We start from the raw sequence: 13,808 nt of genomic DNA on the forward strand, positions 1-13,808 counted from the left end.
TGGGAGGCGCAGATTGCGCGGCCCTCACGGAGTTGCGCGCGGGTCGGGAGGAGCAGGCACCGGCGTCCTCATTGCATCGGCAGGGGATAGGTGGGGGAGCCGATCCTGAACTGCCCCCCATGTGCACCTTGGACCTCTCAGGGCAATGCGGATGGCGAGCTCCTCGTCGATGTCGATATCAGAGTCAGAGCGGTTGCCTGCGCACGACATGGTCGCCGGAGTCGCTGGACCTATCGGATGGATCGAATGGAAGAAGAAGAGCGAGAGCGGAGTCAGCAAGGGTTTCCAGACTGAGGATACTTGTGGGGACAAGGTGGGGTCGGGGTGGTCCGGGCTGACGTGGCGGGCGCGCCCTGGCAGCCCTATATCCGCTCTATATTTGGGCTGGATATGAGGGGTGCCGGTCAGTCCGGATGTTTGACGTCTGTTTGAGGGGGTCGTCTGGGTCGAAAAATCGTGACCAGACAGTGAATGGTCGGTCCGCGAGAGCGTATGAGAAGGGTTTGAGACGTCCGGCCGTAGATGCTCTAAGTTCAAGGTGACACTCAGGGCTAGGAGAAAAACAATGCATTGTTCATGTGTAAAAAAAAAAAACTCTTTCGCCTATACAAGTCGCGGTCTGCCTTCCAAGGTTGAGCCGACGTGATATTGCACATCTCACGCGGCTAAACATGTGCCGCTCGGTCGACATATCCATCTCTTATTCATCCAACTCTGATCGATTAACTTTGGTCTTACACTAAAGTCTCATGATCTTGCACCGACAAGATGAAGAGAAAAGACTAAGCACATGAAAAGTAATGCATATTGCTTCAACTACGGTCTACGGTTCAAACCTCAAAGTAACATGCTCCGACTGCTTCCTTCAAAAGAACACGTTTGTCTAAATCAAACATGCATTTGTTAGCTGCCAACAAGCATCTGTGACCAAACAAGGGGTGTGAAAGATCATCGCACTCTACGACCTACTCCGGAGCCTGAACCAACAACAACAACCATCAAATAAACAAATCAAAAGAGTTGCTCAATCAAAACTGATCATCTCCATCAACAAGGCTGCGCAAACACGTACACGAGTCCTTATTTATCACCGTCAGTTCAAGGTGACGCCCGGAGCATGGAGAAAAAGAAATGCAAAGTAATTTGCCATTCGGCCATCACTTTCGCATATGGAAGTCGTGGTGTTGCTTCCATGTCCGAATCGACGTAATTGTGCACGTCACACACAGCAAAACATGTGTGCATCGCCCAGATGCAGAGGCCGGGGGTCATCCTCTTTTTCTAAAAAAAAACACAGCAAAACATGTGCCGCTCGGTCCATGTATCCATCGGCCGCGTGCGCCCCGCCAAATCAAGCCGCCATCAGGTCGTACCTGCGTCCACATGCTAAGCCATCAACGTTAGGAACCTGCAACTTCCACGTCCGCCGTTTCGTCTCCTCTACAAACATGTTAATCATACGTAGAATAAACGGCACCTTGAGAAAGATGGGGAACTCCTATTTGCAGTGGATGTGAGGTCAAGAGCTGTCACATTAGCAAGTTGATATATATGATTCATGGATGACCACTACGTGCAGCGACACCTAGACATAATATTCCCCCATTTCTCTTTTCCTTTACATCGTATGATCAGTCGATCACAGGATACGACTATTAATTATTATCCTTTTGTGAAGCTGGAGGTACGACAAGTGCCGGTATATGCTCCAGTGCTGCTGAGTTTTTCTTCCCCCAATAATTCTAGCTATTGACATAGACGTGTTTTGGCTTTAGCTAGCTAGCTAGTGTTGTACATCGATGAGGCAAATGAAAGCATGGCCTTGACACTTGTGGAAGAGAGACAAAGATACATACATAGCTGTAGGAGAATTTATTTTTCAGACCAGAACTGATCTGAATTGATCCGAGCAAAAGCAAAAAAGCGCGTCCAGTCATGCATGCGCGTCTATGGATAAGCTGGAGAAAAGTGTTAGGGCATCTTCAACGTGGACTTCCAAAACAGACACAATGTTCATCCATGGACACGTCCGCAGACACTGATACATGAGCTGGCCATCCAATCGTGCCCGCATAAATTTCAAAGTGAATTTCATCAAACCGAATGATTTTCATTTAAATTGGATCACATCATTACATTTCGGAGCAGTTTTAACATGGTCCCTCTTACCCCCTCTCTTCACATTAGAGGTAAGAAGAGTATATAGTATATCTGATCTGCTGATTTCACTAACTAATAGTCTGATTAACTCTTATCTTCTTACCTTACATGTTAAAAAAGAACTCAAAAAAAAGGAAAGAGGAAGCATGTTAAAATTTGCCTACATTTCAACATATTTCTTTAAACAAAGGCAAAAAAGCTCATCCAATCATTGTTGCGCTTATGTAGATAAGCCGGAGAGGTGGTGGAGAAAAGTGCTTCGCTAAAGGGAGCATCCAGTTTACCGAATAGGATGGATACGTACTTGACGTACGTAACTAACTGCTGCTAGCGTGTCGTACACTTGCACTACTAGCTAGTACTAGGTGCCCCTTGAGATGCCATGTTTATGCTAATGTGAGTGAGCTCGAGGACGTAGGTACTTAATTAACCCTCGATATTTCCACATCCAGATCGAACCAAAGGAATATGTACACCTATTTGAGCTGATCTAGTCTCTCAACATTGTGGGATTGTTGCACCAAGTGGACCGTTGTTTTCCGATGAAGAACGTAGGACCTCTACTTTTTGGTCGCCCGAGCAATCATGTCGCGAAAAGAGAGCTTGTTTGAGACAAAACCATCGATGGATCGACAGATTAAAGTTAGCTGTTTCGATTTGAAATGATCACTAGCTAGGAATTACTCCCTCCGTCCCATAGTGGCAAAAAACGTCATATATTAGTATACCGAGGGAGTAGCTAGCAGATAGTGCTAAGAGTTAGCTAGCGTTGGATTGCTTGCTTGGTTCGGCTTCAAACAAGAATAGAATACAACCTAGGGTTGCCCTAGTTGAGAGTCGTGCTGACCAAATAGCCGCCACCTCTTATCCCTTCCTATAACCGCCTCCTCCTACCTCTATGTCCTCCTTTTTCCTTGTCGCTGCTAGAGACCAATGGCCGGGCTAAGTCCGCCACTGGTTGATGAAGGGAACGTGGGGAGATCTCTGCTCTGAGTCTTTAGCTGTGAGATGAAATCTACGTACAGACAACAACGGGAGATAGAAGGTATGATTGTGCGGTGATGGTGTTTCCTGGTGGACTAGCGATCTCTGGCGGCGAGGCGCCGGTGGTCGTGATCCATCTGCATGTAGACGGGTGGCATCAGTGACCCTTTGCATCTCAAAGAGACGGTCCTTCACTTGGGCGTGGGTATGGCTTCATGGTCTTGCATTGCTAGGCGGTCATTGCAACATGTTAGAGGGTCTTGGACCTTCAGATTTGACGACAATGATTTGTATGTTCAGCCGACCAATTTTGTCGTCACATACGAGGACGACAGAGCATGTGGATGGCGCGGGACTGCCGGTGTGTCCCCGGTATGTCCGGCGGCGCCAATGACCTTTCTCACTCGCCAATCTTCATCTCATGTGCGACGGTCGCCGTTTCAAACCTTCGGTGGTGACCGACACTTGTTGCAGCTTGACTACCTACTTCCGCGACATGGTCATCACTTGTGTGGTATCTCCATGCTACGCATGTAGCAGATGGCATTGCAAAAAATGGTGGCGACAACACATGATGACTTTGATTTGATGGCGTTTCTCGAGTATGTGGTCTCGAGCTCCGGATAAAAACCCTAGGTCCAACCCTAACAGGTTATACCCGGCAATGCGGTGTTCTTGCGTCGTTAACTTGTTGAAGGCAATTCTTGGATTTGCCTGACTTTATAGGGTGAAAAGCACAGGATTTGAACTTTAATGGTTGGATCCGACGATGACGGCACTTGAGCATCGTTCCCTTCTTGAAAGTGTTGTTGTTGAAGTATGTTTTTCATTATCTTTATGAGTCAAAAGGTGAATGGTACATAGGGTCGTTATTTTAATTAGTTCTTCGGTTGTTGTTTTGATCGTTTCAATTTATTTTCTTTTCTCCTCCACTTAGATAGTCTGATCTCATATGACTTTGCTCTTTATGGTTGTGATTTTTTGTGTCTATGCATTGGATTGGTGACTGTGTGCTTAGTGTGTTTGCATCCCTGATGATGCACATTGACTCAACAAAAATCACCACTTTTGTCAGAAGAAAAAGCTAGATAGTGCTGGCGTGCTGCGTGTGCTTGAGTAAGTACGTACGGATGAGGGAGAGCAGCTTGTTTGCCTAAATGTGTGAGCCCGAGAGAAGCACTAGTGCCCGACCAGAGATTATGGGCGATCCCATGATTTTGGGCCCAGCCTACTCATCATTGCAAACATTCGGCCCTATCAAACTCTGACTGCCACACTTGACATACATGTCTATTACTCAAAAAAAAAAACTTGACATACATGTCTTTGTCCAAAAGAAACTAAAAAAACTTGACATATATGTTCTGATCCACTGACCCTAAAGAAAATGTCTTGATCCATTGCTATTTGCTGCTGCTGTTTGTGATGATGACGCGTTATCCGACCATTAAATTTCCCCTTGATTTCTGCTGCGAAAAGCAGAGCATCCGCAATGGTGGATTCAGTGATACAAGTTGGCTTAGCTCATCCAGTCTTTAAAAAAGATGTAGTATTCAAGACAATGATTTCTTTTTTTTTTCGGGTGTCAACACAATGATTTCTTAGCTAGCCAATTGGCTTTTCTCTCAAGCTCAATCAGTTAAAAGCTAGTGCAAATTAAGCTTCCGTAGAAAGCCGTAGACTCCACGAGCGTAGCATTATCTCACTCAGCCAGCGTGGCTGTATATCTTTTCTTCCTCCGTATCTTGGAACTTGCTGCAGCTTCACCTGGAAGCTGCCGGGCAATTTACACGCAACTTTCTTCCGGTGATTCCCTTTTAGGTACAGAAGATAGCTGTAGCGCGGCCATGTGCCCATGTGTATGCTCTGAACCCCAGGCCTATTTGCGCAAGCGAATCCAGTGCTAATCGTACCGGGTGTAGGAATTGAAGGCCAGAAAAGAGACACAGATACCTTGGTTGCCGCATCTGAAAGATCGTTGCCGCGGCAGGTACGCGCAACACATCGAGAGAAATGGTCCTCCGCCAAAGTCGTTATCGGATTCATAGCTGCCTCGCTTTGAATCTTTTCTTTCTTTGTTGCTTGCAGGTTTTCTTCAGTTTGTTCTTCGGCTCTGAATGGCCTAGGCTCTACGCCAGAGGCCTGGTGAAAAATTGACAGATCTGATTCTCTTTTGAAACTTCAGCACCTAATGGCCTGGACACGGCAAAATCATAAAATGGCCCATTTTTCGGCGCCCTAGCTAGGCTGGATGACATGCCAGATAGCGCGACGTTATGGGCTGGGGCGTCATGATAAATGGCGCGACAGCTACCTTCGTTGGGGGTGTCGTGCTATCTACCATAGCGTCTTAGCCCCCGCGTCATGTAAAGTGGACAATTTTGTGTACTGTTTTTATCCGGTTTATTTTGTGCTAAAGGTATAAACAGGGGCTAGATATGTTAATTTTAAAATAGGCTTGACAATCGAAGAGCATGTACACAATGACCGGACATACCTTAAATTCCATCCGCTGCATCCAAGTACCTCAAAGTTAATACTTCAAATACTTCAGGTTTATATAAACCACGCAAAATAAAATAAAACTACATACTACGTAGCTATCATATCTACCCTACGCTACTCATTATCGAAGATGTCCACAATCTCTCTGCCGGGCTCCAGGCAGATGGCCGCCTGCGATAACTCCGGCTCGTCGCCGGACTCACTAGACGCGAAGCTTTCGTTGACCTCTGACCTCTGCTGGCGGAGGAAGCACAGGTTGGCCTTCAGCCCAGCCTCCGACTTAAACTCCAGGATGGCGGCCTGCTCCACCGCCTCCTTCACTTGGGTGACCTCGAACTCCGCCATGGCTTCCTCAATGGCAAAGCCCGCAGTTGGCTCCGCCTCCTCTATGGCGTCCTCTTCCTCCGGGTTCACCCCTTCATGGGTTGGGGGTCCTGTTCCGCCTCCGGCTGCTGCTTCGCCACCCTCCTCCCCCTCCCCTCCTCCAGCTCCGAGGTGTTCGGGGACATGCCAACTGTGATCCAGGCTCCGCGCCTAGCCCGAATCTCCTCGAGCAGTAGGAGGCGCCGCTCTGGTGTTAGCGTAGTGTAGGTGGTCACCCTCTGACGAGCAATGATTGTTGACGGACGACGAGTAGAAAGGAAGGCAAGTGGATCCTATTCGGGCTTGCGACACAGAGAGGGAGGGAAGTGGATGTGGCTAGGGCTGGAGGTCATCGTCCGGCTTAAATATCCGGACGTTAGCCCTCGGGGGGCGAGCTGGAATGGCGCCACGCGGCATTCACACCCCCGGAGGAGACGCCCATCGGATAGTTGGTTTTCCATGTGATTTCGTATGGGACCCCAACATCAGTCTCACGTGGTGGATGCGCCCGGTTGTGCCCGGAACTCCACCATATCTGTTGCAGATTTGGTCTGGATATTAGGGGTGCTGGCTACCTCATGCGTTTGAGGCCGGTTTGGGACGTCAGTGTGTATCCTTTTTTTAGGGATAATTGCATCTTTGCCCCTAGTTGGTTCACACCCCCGGGTTTTGCCCTTACTTTTCGGGCATGCTCAGTTTTGCCCTTAGTTTTTCCCCTCCATCAGCTCGAATGCCCTTCTGTCACAGCTCCGCTTGGTCAGCGCCGTTTGACCGTGACGGCTCGACGTTTTGGACACTGGTTGCCCCTGGGCCTTCCTTACAAGTGGGTCCACATAGATTAGACAGTGTAGTTGCCATTTCCCCTCCCTCTGTCTTATCCCAGCCCCGAACCCTAGATCGGCGACGACAAAGGCGACCCAAACCCTAGCACTCGGCGGCGACGCGGGCTCCCACAGAAACCATGGCCTCGATGTCGTGAAGTCCACATCGCCGGATCTACATCACGCGGCGGTGATGGTGGAGACACGCTCTTCGCACAGCGGTGGTGGTGGCGGTGACGATGCCATGAGGAGTGACTGCACGACAGATTCAAGGCAGGAGATCCCGGTAGGGTAAGTTTCCAGATCCAGTACTTACTCATCTGTTTCCATGATTAGAAAGGTGCATTCCATGACTTCGGTTGTGTTCACAATCGTAGGATGGATCCATCGTGTGCGTTCTTTCTGATAATTAGAATGGAGACCACTCTTTTAGCAAAGGGTGGTACTAAGGGACAGGATGCAAGCTTCAGTTTCCCTCTAGTGGTGGACTGCACAAGTTCTTTCAATGATTTTAGGTCTGCAATCTATAGGAAATATCATTGGGGTATGCATGATGCAGCTAAGTTTAGATTCTGAAATGTAGAGAAAGCTACTTGGAATCCTCTACAGTGTGATGATGAGTTAGGTGTAATGTTTGCGACATATGCTGATTCGAAAACTGCAAATGTTGAAACTACTGTAATTCAGAGATGTAGAGCAGAAGCAGCAACTACAGCAGCAAAGCCCCCTGCCTCTAAAGCAACATCTAAAACATATGTTGCAGGAAGTACTTCTAGGAGCAGGTCAGCACCCCCTAGTAGTACTTGCAATCCACCTGCAACTCCTACTGCAAATGTACCAAGGCAACCGGGCTGCAAAGACACTAAAATTCCTTTAGATCCTATGATTGAGGAGGCTGAGCCTGATGATGTGCTAGGCTCAGATGAGGAGGATGAGAGGATGTTTCCAGATCTTGTGCAGAAGACAAATGAAGAGATAGATGAGGATTTTATTCCTGCCGAGTTTTCAGATACAGATTCAGAGGAGGAACAAGAGAACATTGACATGGGACATTTTGAGAATGATGATGAGGACAGGCCTGAGATGATGTATGACAGGGAAAATCCTAGTTTAGCTGAAGGAGTTGTTTTTCCTTCTGCTGTTGACTGCAGGAATGCAGTTGCCACATTCTCAATTCAGCATGAAGTAGAGTTCAAAATAGAGAAGAGTGATCCATCAAGGTTCACTGTTTACTGTGCATTTTCAAGGTGTAGATGGAGGCTACATGCCTCTTTAATGAGAAACAGTACTTTGTTTCAGGTAGTAACAGTACTAATTAACTAATCTCATTGACAGTATCTTGCATATTTAGTTTGCATATTCAGTTTCATTCAGCCACACAGTTTGCCTTACTGTTTTGCTTTGTTTCAATTTACAGATTAAAGTAAATCCCTATGAGCACCACTGCCCAAGTGTGAACAGAACTGAGAGGCTCAGAGCAGCCAAGAGGAGGTGGATAGCTCATGCTGTGCAAAATTGGGTCAGAGAAAACTCCAACATTGGTCCTGGTGAGTTGGTAACTAATTTGAAGAAAAAATATTGTATAGAATTGCCATACATGAGAGTGTTTTATGGTAAACAAATGGCAATTGACAACTTGTATGGTAAATATGAGGATAGTTTCCAGCTTTTGTACACATTCAAAGCTGAGGTTGAGAGGGCTTCTCCAGGTAGTGTAGTAGAAATTGACACACACACAGTTCCTTTCCAGCTAAGAGGAAAGAGGTATGAGAAGCAGTGTTTTAGGAGAGTTTTTGTCAGTTTCAAAGCTTGCTGGCAGGGATTTTTAGCTGGTTGTAGGCCCTACCTTGCTGTTGATGCTACTGCACTAAATGGTAGGTTCAGAGGTCAGTTGGTTGCTGCATGTGCAATTGATGCACATAACTGGATTTTTCCAGTTGCATATGGTGTTTTGGAGACTGAGTCTAAAGAGAGTTGGGGTTGGTTTTTCCAAAATTTGAAGAAGGTGATAGGTCATCCTGAAGGACTAGTAATTCATACTGATGCATGCAAGGGTCTTGAGACAGCTGTAGATGAAATTTACCCTGGGGTAGAGCACAGAGAGTGCATGAGACATCTGGCTCAGAATTTTTCTAAGAAATTCAGGGGGAAGTTCTATGACCAGCATTTGTGGCCTTGTTCATTGACTTATAGCATTAAGAAGCACAACTATCACCTGAGATAGTTGTGCACAAAACCCAAGGTGCAGGCTTATCTGGAAGAGCACCACACAAAAATCTGGGCCAGGGCACAATTCAATGATATCTGCAAGGTTGACTATGTCAATAACAACCTTGCAGAATCATTCAATTCTAAAATTAAAAAGTTCAAGGGTCTCCACATTGTGGACTTGTTGGATAAGATCAGGCAGTACTTAATGCAAAAATTTGGCCTTAGGAATAGCATAGAACTACAAAAATTCAATGGGCATATCATAATTCCCAGAGTTATGAAGATTTTGGTGGCAAAATCCAAAGGCTTGGACATGACTTTAGTTAGGAGAAGTCCAACTGAAGCAGAGGTGACTGCCATAGACAAGGAGAAGAGGGAGTGGAGATACCCTGTGGATGTAGAGAAAAGAACATGCAGTTGCAGAAAGTGGCAAGTTACAGGCCAGCCATGCATACATGGTCTATTCTTCATAACATCATTAAGAGGGGAAGCTAAAGAAATAGACCAGTATGTGCACAAGTACTTCTCAGTTGGAATGTTTAAAAAAACATATGCTGAGAACCTGCCTGCACTTGAAGGAAAACAGCAGTGGGATATTGTAGACCCTGGTTTCAAACTAAGTCCACCTGTACAGAACAAAGCTGCACCTGGCAGGCCAAGGAAGACAAGAATTAAGCCAACAAGTGAAGGAAAAGGACTTGGTCCTAGGAAGAGAAAATGCAAGAGGTGTGGTGGCTTGGGTCACTTACTGAAAACCTGCAAAAAAGCCATTGATCCAGCATTTGGTGAAGAAGATGCACACTGGGGAGCTGACAATGCTGAAGAAGACCCTCCTAACCAAAATGCAGACCTACATGATAAACAACAAGAAGAAGAGGAGCCATACAGTGAAGATGAAGCTCCAGTGCAGCCTGCAGGTGAAGATGAAGCTCCAGTGCAGCCTGCAGGTGCAGATGATGCTCCAGTGCAGCCTGCAGGTGCACAGGATGCTCCAGTAGAGCCCCACAGTGAAACAAATGAGACAGCAACACAAGCTTCCACAGTTGCAGATGAAGTTCAAAGGTAATATTCCTCTTTGATTTATTTATGTGCCTTATTTATGTGCTTTTACCTGCAAATATCTCTTGTACTATTACTAACCAACTATTTCTTCCCTATTTGTTAGCACACCAAGGAAGAACTATAAGAAGGCAGCAGAGAGAGGAGCATCTCCAATGGCTATCAGCAAGAAGAGGAAGCTTAACACTTCTACAAGTCCAGAAGAAGAACCTTGCTCAGTTACTGGCAGCAATGTAGATGCAATAGTTGCTGCATGTGAAGAGCAAGTTCTCCCTCCAGTTGTTCCCCAAATCCCTGTGAAACTGACTAGGAGCAGGGCTAGGGAGATGACAATCCCAGCTAGCAACACAAGGAGCAAGAAGGCAAAATCTGGAAAATGAGTACTAATGTGTTGTGCAAGTTTGAAACTGTTAGATTTGTTGTAATGTGTTCTTTTGGTTGCAACAAGATTGGTTGTGAACTATGTTCTTTTGGTTGTTGAAGAATATCAAATGCTGCTTGTGAACTATGTCTAGTTGCAGCAAGATTGGTTGTGAATTATGTTCTTTTGGTTGTTGAAGAATATCAAATGCTACTTATGTTCCAGCAAGATTCATGTTTGATCTTTCTTTTCACAATACATGCATTTGGCAAATTGTTGTGTCCATAAAGCTTCATAACATAACATAACAACTGCTAGGTTCATACAACTTCATATGTTCATTACAGCTTCATAACATAACAAGTGCATTTGAGCTACATAGATCATAAACTAATGTGCATTCTGTGCACAGACAGCCATTGAGATTGCTAGAAAACAAATGAAAATGCTAGCAAATAACATTGTCCCTATGCACATAATTTCTTTCATTTTCTTCAACTCCTTGTTCAATGCACGATTCTTCTTCGCAAGATCAATTGATCTCTTCTCCAGGTGGTGACTTCTGATCCATCTATGTTCGATCACTTCGTGCAGTTCTTCAAAGGCAAGACCAACACGTTCTGGAGGTGGTGGGTCAACCCAAACTGCCCATTCACATTCATCTGGCAACTGAATCAATAAATTTGATTAAAATTCTCCTTGAAAGTTAAATAAGAAAATGGAAATGAAAATGCAGTGCAAATGAAATCATACATCCAGAGGGCAACCCAAAAAACGACGTCCAGTGCTTGCGCCTCCCCAGGCGACACGACGAGCCGGGATTAGCTGGTGCCTCGGGCAACGATGCTTCGAGCGCGGCTCCAAGCCACAGTATGTCGAGTCTGCCAAGTAGAACTCGGAGCTGTGCTGAACAATGCCTACCCCATCCACCTAAATCAGGCCAAGATCCAGAAATTAAGCCCCAAATCTAGCAAACCCTAGAAAAGCAGGGGACCAGATGAGCTATCAAACCTGTTCGGCTGCCGGCGGCGAGTTCTCCGACGAGATGGCTGACGTCGACATGGTCCTTCCCACCTCTCCCCACACCACGATGTCACACCTCTCTTCCCAGCCGCTTCTCTGTTTTCTTGTGAAGCGGGAGCTAGAAGACGACTAAACAGGTGGGGGGTATCAAACCCAGGGGCAAATGTGTCCAAAACGTCGAGCCGTCACGGTCAAACGGTGCTGACCAAGCGGAGCTGTGACAGAAGGGCATTCGAGCTGACGGAGGGGAAAAACTAAGGGCAAAACTGAGCATGCCCAAAAAGTAAGGGCAAAACCCGGGGGTGGGAACCAACTAGGGCAAGAATGGAATTGTCCCTTTTTTTTACCGGTTAGCGACCGGTCTGTCCTCCCCAGCATTTGGATCCAGATTAAGGCGCCCGGCTATAGATGCTTTAACAATATTTGTAAAAAAAAATCGAATGATATTTGTATGCGCCTGGCTCCAATGGTCCATTGATTCCTCATTGAGGTGCCCTTGCATGCGCGTGAATCGTTTGTTTAATAACGTGAAGAGACGAACGCATCAATACATGTTCCATAGGTAATTGCACACTTGTACTCGTCGACAAGGACACGTTATGCGCTCGCCTGTAAAGAAAATCATTCAGGCCGCTCGTGTGTCAATTATCTTGTCAACTCAGACCGATCGGCTCACTATTTATATGCCTGCGCGCTTCACGACCGTTGCACCCGAAGCAAAGAGGCGAAGGGAAAGAGAAGGAAGTATAGTCTGTGCATCGGCCATGGAGAGCTCCTCCTCGTCTCTGTTGCTGAGTTCGTACGCCGGCGACAACAAGAGGGCCAGGGATGCCGACCTCGAAGCGCTCTCGTCCGCGGAGGCTGACGCCGCCAAGAGGATGAGGCCGGAGTACCTGCTGGACCTGCTCGACGACGACACCGACGCCGCGGCGGCCGGCGACCTGGCCTCCGTTATGCGAAGCCTTGAGGAGGAGATATGCGCCGACGACCTGACGCCGCCGCAGCCAGAGCTGGGGTTCCTGCTCGAGGCCTCGGACGACGAGCTCGGCCTGCCACCGGCCGCCAGGGCGTCCTCCTCGTCGGACGACGCCGGAGGCTGGGAGCCGGAGGAGCCCGCCGGCGTGTTCGGAGAGCAGATCTGGGGCTTCGAGGACGAGATTGACGGCACCTACGCTTTCGGCGGCGTCGCCTACTCACCGGAGGCCGCCGTGGCGGCTGCTGCGGCCACAGCCGAGTGGGGTGACGACGGCTTTGACGCCGGTCTGTTCGGCTTCGGCGACGAGTCCTTCGGGCCGTCCGATCTCGCCGTGCTTCGCCAGGAGACCATGCCCGCCGTTTGATCAGTCATCAGTGAATGGATTAGCCTTTTCTTTTTTACCTTTGGCTAACTTTAGCTTTACCCTTTTTAACCTTCGGGGATGTAAAGTTTCTAGATGCAAGAAGGAAGAAAAAACTGTGGGGAAGAAACTTTTTTTTTTTCGGGAAAAACTTTCAATCTATTCATCTTCAATCATGATAGTACAACGAACACTGAAAATAATAAAAAATTACATCCAGATCCGTAGACCATCTAGCGACGACTACAAGCACTGAAGCGAGCCGAAGGCGCGCCAATGTCATCGCCCCTCCATCGCGGGAGTCGGGCAAACGTTGTTGTAGTAGACAGTCGGGAAGTCGTCGTGCTAAGGCTCCATAGAACCAACGCACCAGAACAGCAACCGTCGCAGATGAAGAGTGTAGATCAAAAGGATCCAACCCGAGGACACACAAACGAACACGAACGATGAATAGATCCGAGCAAATCCACCAAAGACAGATCCGCCGGAGACACACCTCCACACGCCCATCGATGATTCTAAACGAATCACCGGAACGGAGGCTAGGCGGGGAGACCTTTATTCCATCTTCAGGGAGCCGCCGCCGTCTCGCCTTCCTGAGCAGGATACAAACCCTAATAAAGCTTGAAAAAAGATCTAAAAACGGAGCCCTCCCACCGACAAGGGCTGAGATCCACTCCGTCTCCATGGGCCTAAGGCCACCGGAGACGGGACGGATCGGCGCCGGCGCCGGCGGGAGGCTGTGGGGAAGAAACCTGAAAAATGTGTTGCTTCGAATGAATGATGTAGAGAGAGCAAAAATCATCTGAAGAAAAAAAAAACTCTCCCTGGATTCCAGAAGAAGTTGTTTCATATTTATGTTCTTCTTGGAACAAATTCTTTTTTTTTTGCGATTGGAATAAATTCTTTTTTATGAATGAAATGGTAAATAAACCCGCTAAAGTATCTTCTATTTTGGCCAAGAAAAATATGCTAGTACTAATA

At 47.2% G+C, this 13,808-nt stretch overlaps 1 protein-coding gene across 1 annotated transcript; it reads left to right on the forward strand.

The window, feature by feature from the left end:
• Positions 1 to 12,179: 12,179 nt before the first annotated feature.
• On the forward strand, positions 12,180 to 12,997 carry LOC119274500. The gene has a single exon (XM_037555205.1). The coding sequence runs from the start codon at positions 12,252 to 12,254 to the stop codon at positions 12,825 to 12,827; it is 576 nt and encodes a 191-aa protein (XP_037411102.1). The 5' UTR covers positions 12,180 to 12,251; the 3' UTR covers positions 12,828 to 12,997.
• Positions 12,998 to 13,808: the final 811 nt, after the last annotated feature.

Source organism: Triticum dicoccoides, chromosome 3B (assembly GCF_002162155.2).
Source record: "Triticum dicoccoides isolate Atlit2015 ecotype Zavitan chromosome 3B, WEW_v2.0, whole genome shotgun sequence".
NCBI lineage: Eukaryota > Viridiplantae > Streptophyta > Magnoliopsida > Poales > Poaceae > Triticum > Triticum dicoccoides.

Coding starts and splice junctions, on each gene's coding strand:
- LOC119274500 (XM_037555205.1), top strand. CDS start 12,252: ATGGAGAGCTCCTCCTCGTCTCTGTTGCTGAGTTCGTACGCCGGCGAC.